The 22,204-nt window shown below is 33.6% G+C and overlaps 2 protein-coding genes and 1 long non-coding RNA gene across 3 annotated transcripts; 2 read left to right on the top strand and 1 right to left on the bottom strand.

Annotated features, from left to right (window-relative positions):
- Positions 1-276: 276 nt before the first annotated feature.
- On the bottom strand, positions 277-20,017 carry LOC114756927 (uncharacterized). The gene is made up of 3 exons (XR_003741517.1): positions 19,946-20,017; positions 1,567-1,578; positions 277-287 (listed from the first exon to the last, which is right to left on the bottom strand). It is a non-coding gene; the product is annotated as an uncharacterized LOC114756927 (long non-coding RNA).
- On the top strand, positions 2,494-10,785 carry LOC114756925 (protein TPLATE). Its single transcript, XM_028945893.1, has 7 exons — positions 2,494-3,773; positions 4,304-4,900; positions 6,384-6,745; positions 8,059-8,362; positions 8,829-8,951; positions 9,341-9,796; positions 9,997-10,785. Exons 1-7 carry the CDS (start codon positions 2,646-2,648, stop codon positions 10,519-10,521), a joined length of 3,495 nt encoding a protein of 1,164 aa, XP_028801726.1. The 5' UTR covers positions 2,494-2,645; the 3' UTR covers positions 10,522-10,785.
- On the top strand, positions 19,927-21,256 carry LOC114756926 (protein EXORDIUM-like 3). Its single transcript, XM_028945894.1, has 2 exons — positions 19,927-21,076; positions 21,104-21,256. Exon 1 carries the CDS (start codon positions 19,974-19,976, stop codon positions 21,033-21,035), a length of 1,062 nt encoding a protein of 353 aa, XP_028801727.1. The 5' UTR covers positions 19,927-19,973; the 3' UTR covers positions 21,036-21,076; positions 21,104-21,256.
- The last annotated feature ends 948 nt before the right edge of the window (positions 21,257-22,204 follow it).

A 22,204-nucleotide genomic window follows, 5' to 3' on the forward strand; every position in this document is an offset into this window, starting at 1 on the left:
AAGTCATAAGTAGGATTCAGAAGGCGTATAACACAACACGTCTATGAGACAAATTCATTAGAAAACTCTAAGTTGCATAATTCTTTTTTCGATTACTTGAAGGCAAAGGCCACGACCTAAGCCTTTCTTTGAGGCATACATGATTATACTCCGTGTACGAGTCTCCTTTGGATTAGTTTGAGTATAAATGTCAATCTTACCTGTAGCTCTTGTAACATAACCTTTCACATTTTTCATCCCAATCAAATTCAAAAGGTTGATATTGGTTAATAGCTAGTTGAGAAAGCCTCTTTATAAAACATTTTATGATATCCTGACAACACAAGGAACTAATATTTCTATGATCAATCGAGGTTTGTTGCAATTCAACATTGCCTTTACCTTATTAAAGTGCACTACTTCTCTTTCTGTTGAGATCATATGCTTAAGAAATTTTCTTTCCCTCAACATGGTTCTTTAGCATGCTCCCCTTTTTCTCTAGAGTATATTAGAAGAGAATGTGAGGGAATATGAGATAGGAAATAATTATGATTTTACTATATTTCTAGGATATTTGAATTATTTGGGTTTATTATGATTTTATGATTTATTTAGATTTATTGGTATTTTAATATTTTTATTAGAATTAGTCATTATTATTTTCATTTTTATTATTATTTTATATGAGTAGATCTAGGATTTCCATTCTCCGTACGGACTAGACTTGAATTATTGAATTACATTGATGGTTACTTTTCTCTCTGAAATTTCTCTCTGTTATGTGGTTTCTCTGATCTTTTCCCTTCTCCTCCCTCCTTTCTCTTCTATCTTTTTCCTTTTCCCTACTCGTTGTACATTAGAATGTCACTAAGGAACATGGCTATCAATTTATCCAAATAGGGATGAAAGACATGATTCACATAGTCCATAAATTTTGTCGAGACATCAGTCAACCCAAATAGTATGATAATGAACCATAGTATCTATGACAAGTCCTTAAAACTGTCTTGGGAATGTCCTCAGCGTAGACCTTTAATTGATTATAACCTCGATTACAAGTCAGTATTTGAAAACATTGAAAGTTTAGCCATTTGATAAATTAAATAATCTATTTCTTAATGCATAACTTAAAGTTAGTGTTCTTCTATTTGACAAACAAAAAAACATAACACACCATGGGGACACCCTAGATTTAAAAAATCCCTTTAGAAATACTATTTTTAATTTTTCCTTAATTAGGAGCTCGTTTGACTTTTAATTTAGTCATAAATATAAAACTTTAATCCACTTAGTGTCTCATATTTTATTTATTTTTTCAAAATAATTTTTGTAGTAGTTGCATATGTTAAAAATTCCATCAACTAGTAATTCTAGTTAATATACATGATTAGTAAGGGTATTTTACAGAAAATAACATCTATTTATTACAAATCACTAACCTAACAAACTTCTTTAATTTACTCAAATTAGTCAATTAACTTTTATCAACGTGCAAGTTGTACCAATGTCATGTGGGAGGGAGCTCTAAATTGGGGTTGTGCTAAGATTCAGGTTTATGAGAAATTCCAGCTCCCTTTCTAATGGTACCGTAGTGATCTCCTTAGAGAAAACCTGAAGTACTAATCACAATTGGAATGTTCTCCAAAGTTTAAACTTGCACAAAAATGAATACAAGAAAGTATTGACATTCATTCCGAAGATACCGGTAGCTTGAGCAAAAGACAAATTATACAACTCCTCAAAGCGCTTATTAAAAAATGACTTACCATATAAAAATGTGCACAGTATAATCCAAACATGCACAAAGAAATCGATACACATATCTCTCAGGGTGGAGACACAACAATTTGTTGGATGATTTTCATTCAAATTAATAATTCTTTCACAGTTTAAATTAATCTATGAGAATGAGACCTACAAATGAAATTTAGTTAGTTGTTTTCTTTTAGTCAATTATAAATTTTGAAGTTTATCTCATAAATTGTGAAGGAGGGCTTTTAAATTTTTACACATCTTAACAGCTTCACATTTTACTTGTTAAAAACACTTTAAAATATTTTTTCCAGCCCTCAATATTCTAATTTAATTTGTGATTTATCCAGTGCTAAATGTGTTTTGAAGCGTACCAAATATCCTAAAGTATTCTTTATGCAATTTTGTCTCTAAAACTATTTTCGGCAACAGGAATAAACACTCTAAATTTATACTGAAAAGGTATTTTTAAAGAAAATAATTTTTAAATATTAAAGGGTTAAAGGGACAATTCTACTGCTATCTTATTTTCTAAGTGTACTGATTTTTTAATAGTACAATTTTATTTATGATTTTTTTTCTCAGTTTTACCCATATTCTATCATAAATAAATTTGCATCACTAAAAATTGGGTTTTTGCTGTTAGGTATACCGTATACCTGAAAAAATAAAATGATAAAAATTATTTTAAAATATTTTTAAGTTAAAAAAATAATTTTCCTTGAATTTGTGCAGGCCAGTTCTACTGTGATCTTTTCACCCCACCACCATCACCTCTCTGCTAAACTGAATTGCGTCCCCGATGAATCTTCCATTGCCTCCAGAGTCCAGATCCGTAGCCATGATTCTTATTTTCAATTGTCGACAACACGAACTATAATTCTTCAATTCGGTCCTGAACTCAACTTCTCTCAATGGACATTCTCTTCGCTGAGATCCAAGCAGACATTCGCTCCAATGACGCGCTTCGGCAATCCGGGGCTCTTCTTCAAGCTCTCCAACAATCTGCCGCCGGCCGTGACATCTCTGTCATTGCCAAATCCGCCGTAGAAGAAATTGTCGCCGCCCCTGCTTCCGCAGTCTGCAAAAAGCTAGCTTTCGATCTCATTCGCTCCACTCGCCTCACCCCTGACCTATGGGAGACCGTCTGCGGTGGCGTCCGCTCTGATTTCCACTTCCCTGATCCCGATGTCACTGCTGCTGCTGTCTCCATTCTGGCCGCCATTCCTTCTTACCGTCTTGGTAAGCTCATCACGGATTGTAACAAAGAGATCTCTGACTGTTTTGACTCGCCCAGCGACAATCTTAGGTTCTCGATCACAGAGACCCTAGGCTGTGTGCTCGCTCGCGATGACCTTGTCACACTGTGTGAGAACAACGTCAATTTACTCGATAGGGTTTCCAGTTGGTGGACGCGTATTGGGCAAAACATGCTTGACAAATCTGATAATGTTTCAAAAGTTGCATTCGAATCTGTTGGGAGGTTATTTCAGGAGTTCAATTCCAAGAGAATGAGTAGGTTGGCTGGTGACAAGCTGGTTGACAGCGAGAATTCGCTCGCTATTCGATCCAATTGGGTTTCATCTATGGTGGACTTTGTGTGGAAGAAGCGTAACGCTTTGATGGCTAGGTCTCTAATATTGCCCGTGGAGAGTTTTAGAGTAACAGTGTTCCCTATTGTATATGCAGTGAAGGCTGTAGCTTCGGGTGGGTATGAGGTTATTCGTAAGCTTTCAAAGTCGTCTGGTACTGTGACTGGGAGTGTTGAGGTTGATTCCAATGCTGAAAAATTAGTGGGAGTTTCAGATGTGGTTTCGCATTTAGCACCATTCTTAGTTTCTTCACTGGAACCGGCATTGATTTTTGAAGTAGGGATTAATATGTTGTATCTGGCTGATGTGCCTGGAGGAAAGCCTGAATGGGCATCACAGTCAATAATTGCAATTCTTACACTGTGGGATAGACAAGAATTCTCTTCAGCCAGAGAAAGTATAGTTAGGGCTGTTGTCACGAATCTTCATCTCCTTGATCTTCATATGCAGGTGACTCTCCCCTGTCTAACATGCTTTACTCCAAAGTGACAGTATCTCTGTTCATACGTTTTGCTCTGTAGTTTTTGCTGTTCCTGAATGCTTAACCAGCCTCCTACTAAATGATACGGCAACTTGAAACAATTAGCTTGGATCAGTTGTGCGAAATTTTGGTAGCTTGCATGAGATCTCAGGCTGATTCCTGCGGGCTAAAAGAAAGTAAAGGACCGCATTAACCCGAAAGCATTATGTCAGAGTATTACTGGTTTTTTTATGATGCTTGGAAACTTATGATAGTACGTAGCTAGATTTTTTGTTGTCTTTATTATTAACATATAATGTCTTTCGTGTATTTTATTCTGACTCATTTTTAATGGCTATTATGTTTATAGTTTGTCTGCCATTTATTTTTGTGCTAAGGGATTTATACGAATATAAATTTTGATGGTTTCGTAGACAAACTCAATAATGCTTTGATATTTCAATGCTTATTTTGGGTTGAAAAAGACATCCACTAATTATTTATTAATGATCATGTGCAGGTATCATTGTTCAAGAGGCTACTTTTAATGGTGAGAAATCTAAGAGCAGAATCCGATCGCATGCATGCTTTAGCTTGTATATGTCGAACAGCTCTCTGTGTTGATCTTTTTGCCAAGGAAAGCGTCCGAAGAGGTCAGAAGCCTCTTGCTGGAACTGATATTGCTTCTCTTTTTGAGGATGCTAGAGTCAAAGATGATCTTAATAGCATTACAAGTAAAAGCATATTTAGGGAGGAGTTAGTTGCATCACTAGTGGAAAGTTGTTTCCAGTTGTCTTTGCCTTTGCCTGAGCAGAAGAACTCAGGAATGGAGAGCCGGGTTATAGGAGCTCTGGCATACGGAACTGGTTATGGTGCATTAAATTGGACAGAGCCTGCTTTGGAAGTGGTTGAAGTTTGTCGGCCTTGTGTTAAATGGGACTGTGATGGTCGGACCTATGCAATTGACTGCTACTTGAAGTTGCTTGTTAGGCTATGCTATATATATGATACAAGGGGTGGCGTAAAAAGAGTGAAGGATGGAGCCTCTCAGGATCAAATTTTGAATGAGACAAGATTGCAAAATTTGCAACGGGAACTTGTGAAAGACTTACATGAGGTAGCCAGATAGTGCATGTAGTAGCATTTACCATTCAGAAAGTCATTTAAATCATTACCTGGCAAAAAAGTGTTTTAATATGATGCTTTCTCTTTCATCTGTTAGAATGTATGTCTGCCATGTTTAGACGGCATCACATTGTTCCTATTATTGCACAAGTATGCTCTTCTTGTAAAGAAATCTGGCCAGCCCATGTCATCCCTCTTTCACCTTATTTAGTGGAGTCACGTCCTTTTGAAACCTAAACATATTGTCTTCTACCTACGTTGATATTGTGGTCCTCTGACAGTTTACTTGCTTCCAAAGCTTCTACCATGAAATCAATAAAACTAGGTTAATGGCGATGTTTCGTGGATGAAACACCTTGTCAAACCGAAATGTTATTCCATGTGTTAGTTTCTTGTATGATATAAAAGATGTATTTGCTAAGACTATAGTGGTTATTGAGGGGAAAAAGGGAAAATTGAAAGGGAAAAAAAAAAGAGGTGTGACCTCAGGGATTTGGAGTGGCTTTGGCTCAAGATCTTTATGCAAAGCCATTTCAACCTAAAAGCTTGACCTATTATGTAAAAACCCAGGAAAGGTTTATATTATCATCTTTTATACGCCCCTCATGCAAAATCCCTTTAGGATTGAAGCATGACAAAAACATAAGCCCATTGCATTAAAAAAATTTGTGTTTAAATTAAGTTAATTAGGAGGATGGAAGCAGCAAGAATCAAACTATTGTGCACCTGGTCATATGGGTACTAAACACTGTCAAGGATTATTTTGGATTTCTCCCTGACAATTTTGATTCATAAGGGGAGACATTTGGTTTGTTTTGTTATTTTTCACGAAAGGAAGACAATGGCTGATGACCTTGATCTTCAAGAGGATTAAGACTAATGAATTGTTATTTATTACTTTGTACTTTCTTATTCTTAAAGCCATATGAGGATTATGATGACTTGAATGTTGATATGTTACTTTGTGGTTTTGAATCTTTTAGGTCCATGATTTGCAGTCATGACATGGCAGATTAATAAGCATGCCTTATTTTTTTTCATTCATTGTATTTGTCACTTTTTGAATGATTGAATTTTGTTTAATAACGTTATACATGCAATTCAATTTATCTTTAAATTTTGGCGGTCATGAATCTTTTCATTTTGCAGTCCAAAGAGTTGTTTTAGCTAGACAGAAATATATTAGATATTGTTTACAATCTATTGTGATATGCCAAGAATGAATATTTCCTAGTTTCAGCCATAATGTAAACTAAGGTTCTTATTGAAAGAATAAGATTTTATTTTACCCCTGTAGATTTGTTCTTTACTGTTTTATCTGTCATCAATGACTAAGTGCTGGATGACTTGTTTTTCTCACGCATTTGGTTTGTTGTATTCGTATGTCCTCAGAACTAGCTGTTTGGTTCCTATTGTAGAAATTGAATTACTGTTCTTTGTTTGCAAATTATCTTGCATTTTTGTCAATGTTACAGGTGAATACCCCAAGAATATTGGCCCGACTTATTTGGACTATTTCAGAACACATAGATATAGAAGGATTGGATCCACTTCTAGCAGATGATCCAAATGATCCCCTCAATGTCATGGTATCAAATATTCACAAGGTTCTTTTCAACATAGATTCGTCTGCAGAAACAACCAATAGGGTTCAAGATGTCCAGGCAGTTCTTTTATCTGCTCAACGTTTGGGATCGCGTCACCCAAGAGCTGGACAGTTGCTTACTAAGGAGCTTGAAGAGTTCAGGACCAGTACTTTGGCTGATTCTGTTAGCAAGCATCAATGCCGTTTTATGTTGCAAAGAATTAAATATGCTTCAAGTCATCCAGAGAGTAGGTGAGAATGTTCTGCAAAATTTGTATTTTCCACTACTGGCATAGGTATCGATGCTGACATTGATCTATTTCTCAGTGATTCCTGATACGGATTTACATTGGCATATCCAGCATGGTAAACCAGCCCAACCTGGTGAAATCAGGTTGGGATAGGCTGGGCCAAGAAAGAGAGAGAAAATTGGGCTATAACAGTGAGGCACATTCTAGAATAACCTTCTAGGGTAGTTCTATCCAATCCAGTCTGGTATAGAAAAATGACATTAAAAATTCATTATCGAATCCCACTTCCCAAAAGGTCTTCTCTATGATTGTAAAAAGTATTGACTTTTGAGGGCTTTGATATCCATTTTCCCACTTTGCCACTTTGCTTGGCAATCTAGGTTAGTTCTTCCAATCCCAATATCTTTATACAAGAAAAAAGCAAGACACTTTGACATCACCTCAAGAAAATGGACCTCTTCCAAGGTTTTTCACTGCAGACCATTCTCCCTCTTCCAAAAGCTTCCATAAACTGTCCAAATCTTTTCTCTTCTAAAGCTTCTTCAGCCTGAGACCACTGCAACCCCCCCCCCCCCAAAAAAAAATTCATTGCCTGTGCCTATGGCTATGCAACGATGGCCCAAGGCACCTCCTATATTGACAATACCCATTCAATGTGCCCTGGGGTCTTGAAAACCAAATTTCTTTTCCTGCTGCATTTGCATCATATTTCTGGTGCGACACACATCATTATCCAGATCTCTTTCATTCAACATTTTTTACTTCAAGTTTTATTTCTCCTCTATATACATTCTTGTGATCTGTTACTCTCCTAACTTAAGATTTACCTGGCCTTATTTTGCATTTTCAGCATTGTCATGTTTCTGCAGCATTTTTAGTATTGATTTCCATTCACGAAAACAACCCTCAAAATCTTTTTTTTTTTTGGGTTAAACCCCCCCCCCCAAAAAAGAAAAAACAAAATCGTGTCTTGTGATCCAGTCTAGAACCGGTCTGATCTGGCTAATCCTACGTCAGCCATCCCAGGCTGAAAAATGTAGTCTCAGATAAAATTGGGCCTGGTAGAAAATTAGATTGGTGTGACCCATGCATGCCCCAAAATTTCCCAAACCAATGCTTTCTATTTGCGAGTTGTCTATTAAAAATTTTCTGCAAATGTTATTTTGAAATTGCCAAAACTTTCATTGCTGTTGGCTATAAAATATGATGTTAGCCTATTCCTTTGGTATTTACCCCTTGTTTGTGATGTTGATTTTTGTCATGTAATAAATTTAATTCATTAGTTGATAACCTGTAATTATGCTTCCTTTTCAGGTGGGCAGGAGTTACTGCAGCTAGAGGGGATTACCCATTTAGCCACCACAAATTAACCGTTCAGTTTTATGAATCATCTGCTGCTCAGGATAGAAAACTGGAAGGATTGGTTCATAAGGCTATTTTGGAACTCTGGAGGCCTGACCCTAGTGAACTAACCCTCTTGCTCACAAAAGGGATTGATTCTACCTTACTGAAAGTGCCTCCTACTGCAATCACTTTGAGTGGTAGTAGTGATCCCTGTTATGTTGAAGGTTATCATTTGGCTGATCCTGCTGATGGGCGTATCAGTCTGCATTTAAAGGTGAGGGCCTTCTTGACTTGTTCTCTCACAATTAGTTATTCGAGAATTCAGCTATTGTGTTTTAGGTTATGGATTATTCCAATAATTCAAGCAGGATATTGTCATGGACTATTATTGTGGCAATATTTGCTAGTGGAAATTGCGTTTTGCCTATGAATGTAGTCAAATGAAAAATCATTAAAATAAAAGAGCGGAAGGATCAATTGACCACTATATTTTAACATGCGGTTGTTGCTGATGATATTGGTTATTGAATACCCTAAAAGTAGGCTAATGTTAATTTTCAATGCGACATATAAATCTGCCTTTGTGATCAATTTGGAAAGGAATAGGTCTTACTGAAGGTGCTCTCTCTCAGACTGGATTGTGAATAGAGGTTTATTTTGGTGGCAAACTTTTATCAAACTGCTGTAATACTACTACCTATTTCAGCATTTCCCATTGACTATGAATACAAATTTTTCAGATCTTAAATTTAACTGAGCTTGAGCTAGACCGAGTGGATGTTCGGGTGGGATTAACTGGTGCCCTATATTATATGGATGGTTCTTCCCAAGCAGTTCGGCAGTTGCGTAATCTTGTTTCCCAGGTTTCTTCTTCTCTGCTAAAGTGCATTCTATGGGTGCTTTTACCTTTGTCAGATGTTGCTCTTTTTGGATGCGCTTCTTCTGTGTTATTCTTTCTCCTTTTTCTTATGTGTCCTTCGTTACATTGTGTTGTCTTTCTTAAGGAGTCTTTTTTCCTGAAATGCAAGGACTATGGACAGCTCTTCCGCACTGACTACTTTTATACGCCCTTCTTGAGATTTTATGCATACTTTCTTGTTTGAGGATTTTTAACCTTGAAAAAATATGTACTTTCTTTCTTCTATTATTAAAAATACTGATGTTTCCAATGTTTCCTGAGATATCTGTGTTTAAGAAATCGTTTCTCATAGCATCTCCATCCATGTTCTTGACAATGTCCTGCGATCCCCAGGATCCAGTACTCTGCAGCGTGACAGTTGGTGTTTCCCACTTTGAAAGGTGTGCCCTCTGGACTCAAGTCTTGTACTACCCCTTCTATGGAAGTGGTGCTGTTGGAGACTATGAAGGTGACTATGCTGAAGAAGATCCTCAAATCATCAGACAGAAGAGAAGCTTAAGGCCCGAATTAGGGGAGCCTGTGATCCTGAGATGTCAACCTTACAAGATTCCATTGACTGAGCTTCTTTTGCCACATCAAATCTCACCTGTCGAATATTTCCGGTTGTGGCCCAGTTTGCCAGCTGTAGTAGAATACACTGGTACATATACCTATGAAGGAAGTGGCTTCAAGGCCACTGCAGCCCAGCAGTATGGAGCTTCTCCTTTCTTAAGTGGATTGAAATCTTTGTCTTCCAAGCCATTCCACAAAGTTTGTTCACATATTATCCGCACCGTGGCAGGGTTTCAGGTTAGTATTTGCGCCTTGCTAATATTTCCATTAAATTATGTTGTCTGTAAACTGCCTGCCGGGTTGGTATGCAACCTAACAAGGATCTGAATTTATTTTTGACTTCAGTTCTAATTCCTTTCGAAACAGCAACAACATACCTAATGCAAAAGAAGCTTTAGCAAAATAATTTATTGAATCTTTTCCCCCTGCTGTAACAGTTGTGTTATGCGGCAAAAACATGGCATGGTGGCTTCTTGGGCATGATGATTTTTGGTGCCAGTGAAGTGAGTAGAAATGTGGACTTGGGTGATGAGACAACAACCATGTTGTGCAAGTTTGTGGTTCGAGCATCTGACGCATCAATCACCAAGGAGATTGGGTCTGATCTCCAGGGCTGGCTTGATGACCTTACTGATGGCGGTGTAGAGTATATGCCAGAAGATGAAGTGAAAATAGCCGCTGCCGAGAGGCTCCGGGTTTCAATGGAAAGGATAGCCTTGCTGAAGGCAGCTCAACCGCCTCCAAAGTCTCCAAAATCAGACAAAGACGACGAGGAAGATAGCGAAGATGAAGAAGATAAAGACAAGAAGAAAGAAAAGGAGGGTGATAAAGATGAAAAAACAAAGGGCCCTTCAACACTATCAAAATTAACAGCTGAGGAGGCTGAGCATCGAGCTCTTCAAGCAGCTGTGCTTCAGGAGTGGCATGTACTCTGTAAAGATAGGAGCACTGAAGTCAACTAACCGTCACTAGCGGCAAGGTTTGGTTTGAGTATATTCTTTGTATTCTTGTGTACCAATTTCAGGAACTTAGAATCTGATCAAAGTTTGCTCTCCAGTTTTGTCTCCGTTGTTTTTCCTTTCCATTTCTTGAGGAAGGAGCTTTGTACGTTTGTATTGTACTCCATTTTATTGTATGTGAAAAGTTATCGAGATATATGAATCATTTTTTGCTTGTATTTTCTTATGGGTTAAGCATTTAACAGGTTGAAATATTTTTTCTGGCAAGACTGTCTTTTTAAAGTAGTTTTCTAATGGCATCTAATACCTTAAAATAATTTTTTATGCATTCAATGATATTTTTTTAATAGCACGTTATCCCAAGTTAGGGTGTTCACTGCTACAAAAATATATATTTAAGTTCAATATTATATTAAAAAATTATTTTAGGATACTAAGCACTATTAAAAAAATATTTTAAAATGTTAGATGTATTAAAAATTAGTTTAAGAATTAGTTTAAGATATTAGATATTAGCGGAAAAACAATTTGAGGTATCAGATGCATTTTAAGCTTTATTTTCATATACGTACGTGCAAATTATATATCTCTTTTTTTTTTTAATAACAAGACAATTTTATTATGTAAAATGACAGTACATATAAGATAATGGGCCTAAACAACTTGAAAAATTCATTATAACATGAGGATCTTATTAGTGAGTTATTTATAAATATTTCTGTAAATTTTCGCTAAGTCTGGAGGGTATCCTTGATCCTAGTAAATTCTAGAGACCCAACTCACCCAAATTGCCTGGAGTCTTGCCAGTGAATTGGGACAGCCCAAAGTGCACATTTCTCCCTTCCTATGTCCTCTCTCCAAGCATAACCACTCTGCAAGCTCCAACATTTGGGGAAACATTATGCAAATATAATTGCAGGCATATCCCTAAAAAGAAACGCCGCTACAAGCCAATAAGGCATCCCAATCCCTTACCACATCGACGCCTATGAGACTGTTGAAATACATCCAGAAATATACATCAGGACTTGAAACTTGGAGCCTCTCGTATATCAGGCGTGAAACCAAGCCGAAGATGAAGAGATTGGCTGGCTAGAACAGATGCAGTCAAGTACAAACCAGCTTGCCATGAGCAGACCACGAACCAAAAAACGAAGCTTAGCAATGAGTGGCATAAATAAATCTTCGATTGCTGCAACATTACCCATTCTGTAGCAATCACCAACTTGACGCATTACATTGCATTAGTGCGAGCTTTTTTGGTAGAAGGCTCGCAAAATCTCAGAAAAAATTTTCGGATTGGACCCATCCATTCTCAGCAGCTTCAAATTGTGCACGATTGCGTTGCAGACTAACTCCTCCATTATAACGTCCATCAACATAACCAATGCCAGTACTACAAGAGCTTGCTTGCTTGATAATGTCCTCCGGCACCACCCCTACGAGGGAGACCATTAAACCCAAGGCGAAGAGCTTTAGAGCAAAGCAATAATGCCCAAGGCGAAGAGCTTTAGAGCAAAGCAATAATGCCCAACGTCGCTTACGCCTAACCATTTGTGCATTGTGAATTGAAGAGAAATCATGTAACATATGTTATACTCCTTCCGTTTCTTATTATAAAAGACATTTAATCCTTATGGCATGTTCTCATATATAAGAGACACTTAAAAGTTGTCTCTATTTTTTTGTATTGATTTTCTATTTTACCCCTATTTATTTGTCTCCAACTCATACTCTCTCCTTCTCCCACTTCTCTTTTTTAATAATTAATTGTTTTCTCTCATACTCTCTCTCCTTATTAATGGGGGCATTGTTGGAAAAAAACATTATACTTTTTACACATTAATTGTCCTCAACTAATTTTAACTGTTTTTTTTATCAACGTAATTTGGTTATTTGTCTCTTATAATAAAGAACGAAGGGAATAGTAAATATTTATAACTTATTTAATTTCTTTAAATTAATCAATTGATCGGAGAGAGTATATGAGTACTGTGATTGGAGCAAGGCTGAGAAGATTGCAGAGACTTCGGGGATACACCATGACTTGGGTTAGCTAGAGGAAACATTTTAGTTCGTTCAAAACTAGAAGATATGATGTTTATGTGGACAAAATAAATATTCATGTTTTATATTATAATGTCATAATTAATTATCAAGTTTAGATTAAAAAAATTATACATGAATTTTTGGACTCTGATTTTTTTTCGTTGCTTTATTAAAATACCAACACAATGGCTTCCGCTTAGAAGATATAAATTCTTTTTAGCTTATTAGTATTGTTTTAGTTGTATTCATTATTTTATGAAAACTTACGAGAAAACTTTTTTATTTTATGTATTACTTGTACTGTTATTAAAAATATTAAAACTTGTGTATAGCATGTCTACAAAGCTATAATTTATAGCAAGCGGTTAAATTAGTTATAGCAAGTTATCATTAGTCTACAAAACTTTTTACAGGTCTCAGTTGTTTACAAGAAAAGAAATTCATTTTTCTTGTAATTTAAAGTCTTAGATATACAAAATAGATCATTTAAATTGCAAAAATTAAGAAAATTAATTCAATTAATTATTTATAATATTGATTTTTTAAAAATATCTTTTTTAATTAAAATATCATATATATATATATATAAAAGTTCTATGACAAGTCTCGGTCATTTACAAAAACTTCTTTTCTCTAGTAAAGTGTAATACTAAATATAAGAGATAGATAATTAAATTGCAGAAATTAAGAACATTAAGTTTTTTTTTGTCAAAAATAATTAGTTTAAGTTAATTATTTATAAAAATATGTGTTGCTTTTATTGAAATGCTATTTTTAATAATTTTCATTGGAAACTACTCTCTCCAATGGACATTATGTGCTTGCTCGGTAACAATCCCTTAGAGAAAGGGCCATGCAAGAGGGACAACAAGTAGGAGAAATGGAGATTTGGTGTTGTTCATAGTTTACAAGAAATGCTTCCTTACAAATCGGATCATATTAGAGCTTGCCAAGAAGTACTTGGGACTACGATCATTAGAGGAATAATAGCTAAACCCGAGAATGCTCCAAAATCTTTTCAATTTCTTATTCAAGAACTACGATCTTTGGCTCTGGAACTGAAAATCATCTTAATATATCTAGCCTATAAAGAGATATTAGGGAAAAATTAAATTTAGGAGGCAATATAAATTAAAGTTTTATCCTAAGTACTAAACCAAACTCTTCTGCTTACTCTTATACTTAGGATAAAATGAAATAATACTGCTCTTGGTTATTAATATAAAACCCCGTTGACTAATTTGAGAAAATTAAAAAAATCAAATAAATTATTTAATTATAGCATATGTACATGATTTCTCTGAAATCTATGTATATCATTAAATTATATATCAGTTTGTAGGTTAGACAAATTAATTTAAGAAAATATAATAAACATAAATTCTTTAAAATAACTTATGTAGCTTTTATTTCTAAATTAGTGAATTGAGTATGATATCAAGGACAGGAAGCAATATTATACTCTTCAAAACACCATATAACCCCATTTATTATAAATGTTGTTAGTATTGCTGTAATGATGTTTGCTACGAAAAAGAATTCTTTTCCTAAATTTTATTAATAAGTACAATATATTACAAATTAAGAGAATCTCACACAAAAAAATTTGAAATTGTTAAATCCTGAATCAGATTTGGTAATAAAATTTTAATATATTTTAATATTTGAGATTTAACATTACAAATATGATGGTATTTTTCTGAAATTGCAGATATTGTCCGTTGCTATTGAGTTGTTGTAAGGCCTCGCTGATAAAGCGTAATATAGGAACCAATCAAATCTCGCAGAGTGGAAATTGGAAAACGACATCCCAGATTACCATGGTATTAACATGGGGCCCATGTCCTCCACGTGGCCCTGCGTGTGTGGGAATTCGGGCCCCAAGGTCGGCCCATTATCCAGTAAGTCGGCCCGCTTCACGTACTGAACAATTTCCTGTGTTCAGCGGTCCACTCTTTTTTATTTTTGGTGAAAAAGAATTTTAGGAAAGAGGTCGGGCTTACCCACGATTCAAGGGCAGAGCAACTAACCCTTGACCCCAGCCCTACCCAGCACTGTAGCTTTACTGGAGCCACAACAAAGTGGCACTCTCTAGGATCAAACTCCCTCCCTTTGGTGAGAGTGTCCGACCCCTTCGCCAGCTGAACTCACGGACGAGGGGTGGTCCCTCCTTTTCCTCTCTCAAATAAACGGATGGGACTATAAAAATGACATAAAGTTTTTAAAAAATAGAATTTTAGATTTTTTGAGTAATTTTAAATTAAATATATTAATTATTTTAAAAAAATATTTATTGAATAATAAAAAAGAGTATATTTATTACCAATAGTGCGCCTTGAACAGTGTCTACATTCGTAATTTATCAAAAACATAAAAAGTGTATGTATAAAAAAAAAAGGCATTAAAACATGTAAAATATATGAAAAAGCCAAAAATTTTAAATGTATAAAACTTCAGTATCAAAATTTAAAATGTTCCATATAATTAAAAATATAAAAAATTATTACGTTCATGATTATATTTTATATATATAAAGATAAATAATTATTATACACTAAAAGCTATAAAGTAAACTATCCCGTCTGATAAGTTTCACCCTCTATTATTAGTTGAAGGGCAGGGGAATTCGGTCCCTTTTTACAGCTTTACTGAAGCACATTATTAGTTATAGAATTTTTTTGGCATAAATAGTTATAGAACTACTATGACCAAAAAAAAAACAATGCTTTTAAAAAAGTTGGACAAACTTCACTAATAAACTTATAATCTAGTAGAATGTGAGCTTTTTTTTTTTTTTAATGCAAATGGGATTGGGGGTTACGATATTTAATCCCACTTGTAACCAAATCATAGGTCAAATAACATAATAAACGATTATATGCATATAATTTACATGTAAAATAAAGAAATCCAGGTCAACATATATATAAAGAAATCTATAACAAGTTTTTTTTTTTGCCAGACTATAATAAGTTTAATTATAAGCATAATAATACACAATATGCAAAACTTTCAATTAAATATTATCATATAACCACAAATGATTTGAGAATACATTAGGCTTATTGAGAGGATCACTTATTATGTATGTTTTGAATTTTCTAACCTTTTCTTCATCAGGTCTAAAACATGTTTGGTTTTCTAAAAATTACTCTAGTTCAATCACAAAAATGGCAAGCTGCTAATGAGTCTAGTCGATAATACGATATACTATATCTAATTCTTAATATAAAAGCTAGATAATTAATTTTAAAAAATTAGTTAAGTTGATTATTATTAAAACTATCTTTTCAAGAAAGCCCCTTAATACATAAAATCACCATAGAAATGAATTTAAGAAGAAAATTACTACTTCCAATTCTAATTATAAAACCTTATTTGTAGTGTATAAATAAGATTTTATAATTAGAATAGGATGTAGTATAAATTTACAAACAAAATAAATGGAGATATCATCTGTCTATCTGAGATAAAGTTTAAAAGCACTTATAAACACATTTTACACAAATAAAGATAAATTTTTTTTTATATACTTACTTCATATTCTGTAAATTAGGATGGAAAAAGTAGCTACAAATCTATTTTCAAATCATGGTTCACTCACTGATTAAAACTAATGAAATGACGAGAGTGCCCCTGTGGGATATTTTTGGCGGGGAATGATGGCAGCAAAAACGAGGATGAGGCAGGGAGTGAGGGAGGGACAAGCAACATGATGATGATGATAATGATGATGAGGAGGAAGGATGCCCCCTCGCGCTCTCTCTCTGACTCAGTGGGTCCCACTCCCTCTCTCTCCTCCCTTCCCTTTTGGAATCAGCCTAACTGTCCTCCATTACCCGCAAATCAATGCTCCCTTTCACGGCAAATCATAAAATCTGAAAATCATCAATTTAAATAAAATTATTCCTATTTTTTCCTGATTAAGGCAAGATTATTAATTAATCTTAATCTTAATCTTAATTTTAATCTGCAATCTTCTGTCCACACCTTCCTGCTTCCTACTTTTAATAAAAAGGTGATCCTGCTACGATACCAATACGTGGTGCATTTCCACTTTTTAAGTATTTCTGATTTGTATTAATTATGTTGCAAAATTTGCCCGCCACAAAATATGTTTTCAAAGTTGCCTGCAAGTGCAATCCGATGGCGATGGACAAATTGTTAATTGAAAAAGCTCTTATACTCGTGTAGAAGGTATAAATTTATTTTAAAAGTTTGAAATCGTATTAATATTATTCTTAACATTAAAAATATTAATGATCAAGCGTTAGTTTTTTATGCTATGAAGTATGAACTTTCAATCAAAATAAAAATTATTTCTAATAAATGTGTATATATATAATTTAATCATGTATAAAAATTATTTCCTTAATATAACTACCAATTTCCTAATAAAAATGAAAAGATTCTTAAACAATATGGAATATTGGATAAAAAACTTAAATCGAATTATTCTTAATTATGAATATGTCTTATGGAATTTCGTTTTATAATAAATTATAAAAATTAATTGTTTTAATAAAAATATATTCTATAACTGGTAATAAATTATACAATTTTCGTATGGTAATTTTATTTTTCAAGCACAGAAAAAATCTTAATTTTGTATAATTTTTTGAAATAAAATGATTTTTTTAATATGGCGTCAAAATTCTGATGGGTTTATATATTTTATGACATCATTGTATCTAAGTACGAATTAGGTTTTTTGTTCAAAAAAATTATGAATTTGGGATCAGTTGATTGAAATTATATTCATGAACCCCATTTTCCACTAAATCTACAATAAGTCACATTCTATAAATATGAGAAATATTAATAATATTTTTAGTCTCTAAAATTTGAGATCATTTTGATTTTAAATCTTGCAATTTGAAGTCAACGGTTTTTTGTCCATAAAATCTTGTTTCAAGATCCCAAGACACTATTTTAAGGATAAAAAATCTTTAGACAGATAAAAATGAAATCAAATGTTAGGAGTAAAGTCACAAATTTCAAATTTTAGGGATTAGAAACAAAATGAAATTAAATTTGATGGACTCAAAATAGTATTAACCCATTTCATAACTAATTATATAAGCTTTATGTTTTATATACTAACATTTCTTACCAATTCACGCTCATTGTACAGTATTTTGAATATATAACTAGTCTTAACATGTCACTGGTTTGTTTACTTAGGATTTTTTATACCAGTGATTATGAAAGTATTTACTGTACAAAATGATGTTTGCAACATTTCTTTTTGCTTTTGAAAGAAAAAGTAAAGATTGTTATGAATAAAAATGAAGTGCTCATGAACCATCATTCCAAAGACATAGGCTGCTTTTACACTTTATTTTTTTATCTTAATACTTGAAGGAAAAACTTTTTTTATGTAGCCAAACTATTGAATTAGAATGTGCACTTATTTAATTAAGAATAATTTTGAAAATATCAGTTATTATATGTTAATACTACCTCTAATTTTTAATATAAACTCTACTTTATAGTGTAATTTGTACTACAAAATAGATCTTATATTTAATACCAGAGATAATATTTAATATCAAGTTAACACAACTTTTAATTATTAAAATTTGACCTCACTTTGATTTTAGTTCATAAAATTTGAAATGTATTTTTTATTCTTAATATAAAAGTTAGTTTATTATTCAATTTTATGCAAAATTCAAGACCTCAATTCATTTTGTTCCTCCATTTTTATCCATTTTTTCAAAGTAGTCATTGTAGTAGTTACATGTGTTAAATGTTTAATCAAATGATAGTTTTAACTAAAACACATTATTAGCAAAGGTATTATGAAAAAATATAACACTTATCTATTACAAATAACTAATTTGACAAACTTCTTTAATTTATTCAAATTAGTCGACTTGTTCTTATATTAAGAACAAGAGCTAGTATAGCTTGAAATGCCACATGCATAGACTATGAAACTAAGCCACATTTTAAAGCTTGATGTAAAAATTATCTTTTTTAAATAAAATTCTTATATGAAACATAATACTCCTCTAGCCATAAATATAAGACTCATTTTATAATGTAAACTGTATTATAAAATTGGTCTTATAGTTAAAATCAGAGACAGTACTACTTTCAGTGTTTAATATAAAAATTAATCAAGGTTAGGATTATATTTTAAATATAAAATCTCAATCAAGTTTGTCTCTTAAATTTATAATGCATTCTCCAAAATATTCATCTTGATTGTGTATATTAATGGGTTTTTATCTAATTATAGTCGTGATAAAAAAAATAATGGTTTAGAAAAATCAAGTTGATATTTATTATAATTAATTAATTTAAATAATTTTTAAATTTATTTAAATTAGTTAATTATTTTTTATATTAAATAATAGAGATGGTATTAAATTCATAAAAATTATAATTTAAAACTATCCATTTTGTTAGTAATAATTCTGTGTTATTTTTATGTCATTTGTATTACAAAACGACTATTATAAGGGGTTATTCACAAAAATTGAAAACAAAAATATTACTATTTCTGATTTTTAATATAAAGATTAATTGAATATTTAATCTGGTTTTAAATATTAGAACCTTATTTATTTTATTTTCAATATTAATCTATTTTACCTTTAAGTAATTTTTATAGTGATTGCACGTATTAATAAATTTTTATAAAGAAGTAATCTGAATACACATAATTGATAGCTATATTTTATAAAAGACAAAATTATAAATAATTAATTTAACTAATTTTTTTATTATCTATTAAAAATTAGAGATAGTAATAATACACAAACATTCAAAAATATTGTTACTACTCATGTCATATTTTTTATAAAATAACATAATAATGAAAAATACATAAAATTTGAAAATAATTAGATAAAAATTATGAAAATAAAAATAGAACTAATGTTAAGATAAAAAATTTTAGACGGTTATTTAGTATAAAGCCTACTCGTCTTTTTTTCCTTTTAATTTAGAAGAAGCTAAGATACATGACATGTTGTTTATTTGTTGTCATGAGACTTTTTCGTAATCGTATTCTCTTCTTAAAATTTTATTATAATTTTCTCTAACAACAATTACAATATTTACATACATACATAAATACTAATTAAAAAAATTTGCATACCGCTGTTTCATCTTATTTTATTAAGTGGAGTCCGATACTCTAATAGTTTTATAGAACTTGATTGCAATTAAGTCAATTATTTAGAGTAAAAAAAATTTAAAAAAATAAAGGTTTTTGATGTTATGTTTTGAGCACGACTGACCGGTGCGTGCTTTTTAAAATTTCAAAAAATTGGAACAGGCGAAGGGTTTTGTGTTGAATATAAAAGAGGATATCCTCGTCCCTTTTACTTCGCCATAGTCGGGAGCTCACTCGGCTCTTCTCAACCCCACACCCTTCTCCTTCCAAACCCAAAATGTGCCAATCCTCTATCCTCCCTCGCCTTCCGGCGCCACCGTCCGCGGCGATTCTCTCCCTTATCCTCCTTCTCTCCCTCACCACCACCACTACCCTCGTTGCCGGATGGAGGCCCTGGAATCCCCCCGGCAACAACAGATTCAACCTCTCCGACTACACCTACGGCGACTCCAAGAAGTACGAAGGCTCATCGGAGTTCGTCAAGCTTAAGTACCACATGGGACCAGTTCTCACCTCCAACATCACTGTCCACACCATCTGGTACGGCCGGTGGGAGAGAAACCAGAAGAAGATCATCCGTGAGTTTATTAACTCAATCTCTGCCGTACGTTCCAAGAGCCCCTCCATCGCTGGATGGTGGCGGACCGTACAGCTCTACACCGACCAAACCGGCTCTAACATTTCGAAATCTGTCCGGCTCGGCGAGGAGAAGAACGACCGGTTCTACTCCCACGGGAAGTCCCTCACGCGCCTTTCAATCCAGTCAGTGATCAAATCCGCCGTAACCGCGAGAACCAAACCCTTACCCATTAACCCCAGAAGCGGCCTCTACCTCTTGCTCACTTCCGAGGACGTGTACGTTCAAGATTTCTGCACATCAGTCTGTGGGTTCCACTATTTCACCTTCCCGTCTCTCGTCGGCTACACGCTTCCCTACGCTTGGGTCGGAAACTCCGCCAAGCTCTGTCCAGGTCAGTGCGCTTACCCATTCGCTGTTCCGGCGTTCATCCCCAACCGGAAGCCGTTCAAATCTCCGAATGGCGATGTCGGAGTCGACGGAATGATAAGTGTGATAGCACACGAAATGGCGGAGCTGGCGACCAACCCGTTGGCGAACGCCTGGTACGCCGGTCAGGACCCGAGTTTCCCTGTGGAGATCGCCGATCTGTGTGAGGGGATATACGGTACCGGAGGTGGAGGGTCGTACACGGGACAGGTAATGGATGCACAGGATGGTGCCACGTATAACATGAATGGGATCAGACGGCGGTTCTTGGTTCAGTGGGTATGGAACCATATATTGAATTACTGTACTGGACCTAATGCGCTTGATCACTGAGAAAGTGAGCCTGTGAGAGTGAGAAAATACGAAGAAGATGATGATGAGATATTTCTCTCTATCTCTCTGGTTTTTTTTTTGTTTTTCTTTTAAATTCTTGTTGGGTTAATTTTGTATGTGTGCTTTTTCGTGGGAAGTTTGTCAAGGCATGGACATGGCTTAGCTAAGGCAGTTATGTTTGTTAATTAATGCAAATAATGTAATCTTATTTTTTATATAAATATAACTATATCTGGCTATATGCTTTTCCTTTTTGGTTTTATTGAATAGTTAATACTTAATTCCAGGGGCTGATTAGTACTTATAAAAAAGTAAATTAAATTAAATGTTTGAAATGATTTATTTAAGTTAATCTTATTTTTTTATATAAATTTTAGTTATCCATAGAAATTGAGTTACTTGCTGATTGCGTACCCCAAGTCACTTGTACCTCGGAAGAATTTATGCTGAATAAACACAACTTGAAAAAACAATTTTAATACTGCAAATTTTTTCATTAATAAATAATATATATAATGAGAAACTTTTGTTAAAAAAAAAAGTAGGATTAAGATGCAATTTGTGTCAAAATTTTCACTTGGAAATATTAGGCACTTGGAAGTATTTTAAGATACAAATTTATTCCAAACATTTTTTTAATGGTACCATTTTAGACTTATTGAACAATTTGTGCCAAAAAACACTTTTGGCATAAAAATTTTCAAATTAAATTTGTAGTTTAATCCAAAAAAAAGCAGAAACTTTTGTCATTGAAATAATACTGAAAAATAGGGTATATTTTAATCTATCATAATTGATAATACAAGGGCCTTTTCACCAAGCCAAACTTAATGTGATCCAATGCCAAAACAGATATAATGTTGTGAAAATTAAATAAATTTAGTAATAATAAAGCATTCTCTATAAAATTTAACTGAATTTTACTTAATCATAAATTGCGTGTTGGACTCTATGAATATGATGGGTATCTGAATTATTTTCATTGCGGGAAAAAATTCACAATTTTTAATATGAATTTTTCTACTTATAAAAATGGAATAAAAATTTATTTAAAATTATTTGTGACGTACATTACTTTGGCCATATATTAATATACTGAAGGAGTGGTCATGTGAGAAAGTAGGTGATAATAATAATGGAATTAAATAGAAATAAATAATATTAGGTAT

Source organism: Neltuma alba, unplaced genomic scaffold (assembly GCF_004799145.2).
Source record: "Neltuma alba isolate B1F8T4 unplaced genomic scaffold, ASM479914v2 tig00010544_pilon, whole genome shotgun sequence".
Lineage (NCBI taxonomy): Eukaryota > Viridiplantae > Streptophyta > Magnoliopsida > Fabales > Fabaceae > Neltuma > Neltuma alba.

Coding starts and splice junctions, on each gene's coding strand:
- LOC114756926 (XM_028945894.1), top strand. CDS start 19,974: ATGTGCCAATCCTCTATCCTCCCTCGCCTTCCGGCGCCACCGTCCGCG.
- LOC114756925 (XM_028945893.1), top strand. CDS start 2,646: ATGGACATTCTCTTCGCTGAGATCCAAGCAGACATTCGCTCCAATGAC. Junction 3,774..4,303: donor TCCTTGATCTTCATATGCAG/GTGACTCTCCCC, acceptor GATCATGTGCAG/GTATCATTGTTCAAGAGGCT. Junction 6,746..8,058: donor TCAAGTCATCCAGAGAGTAG/GTGAGAATGTTC, acceptor CTTCCTTTTCAG/GTGGGCAGGAGTTACTGCAG.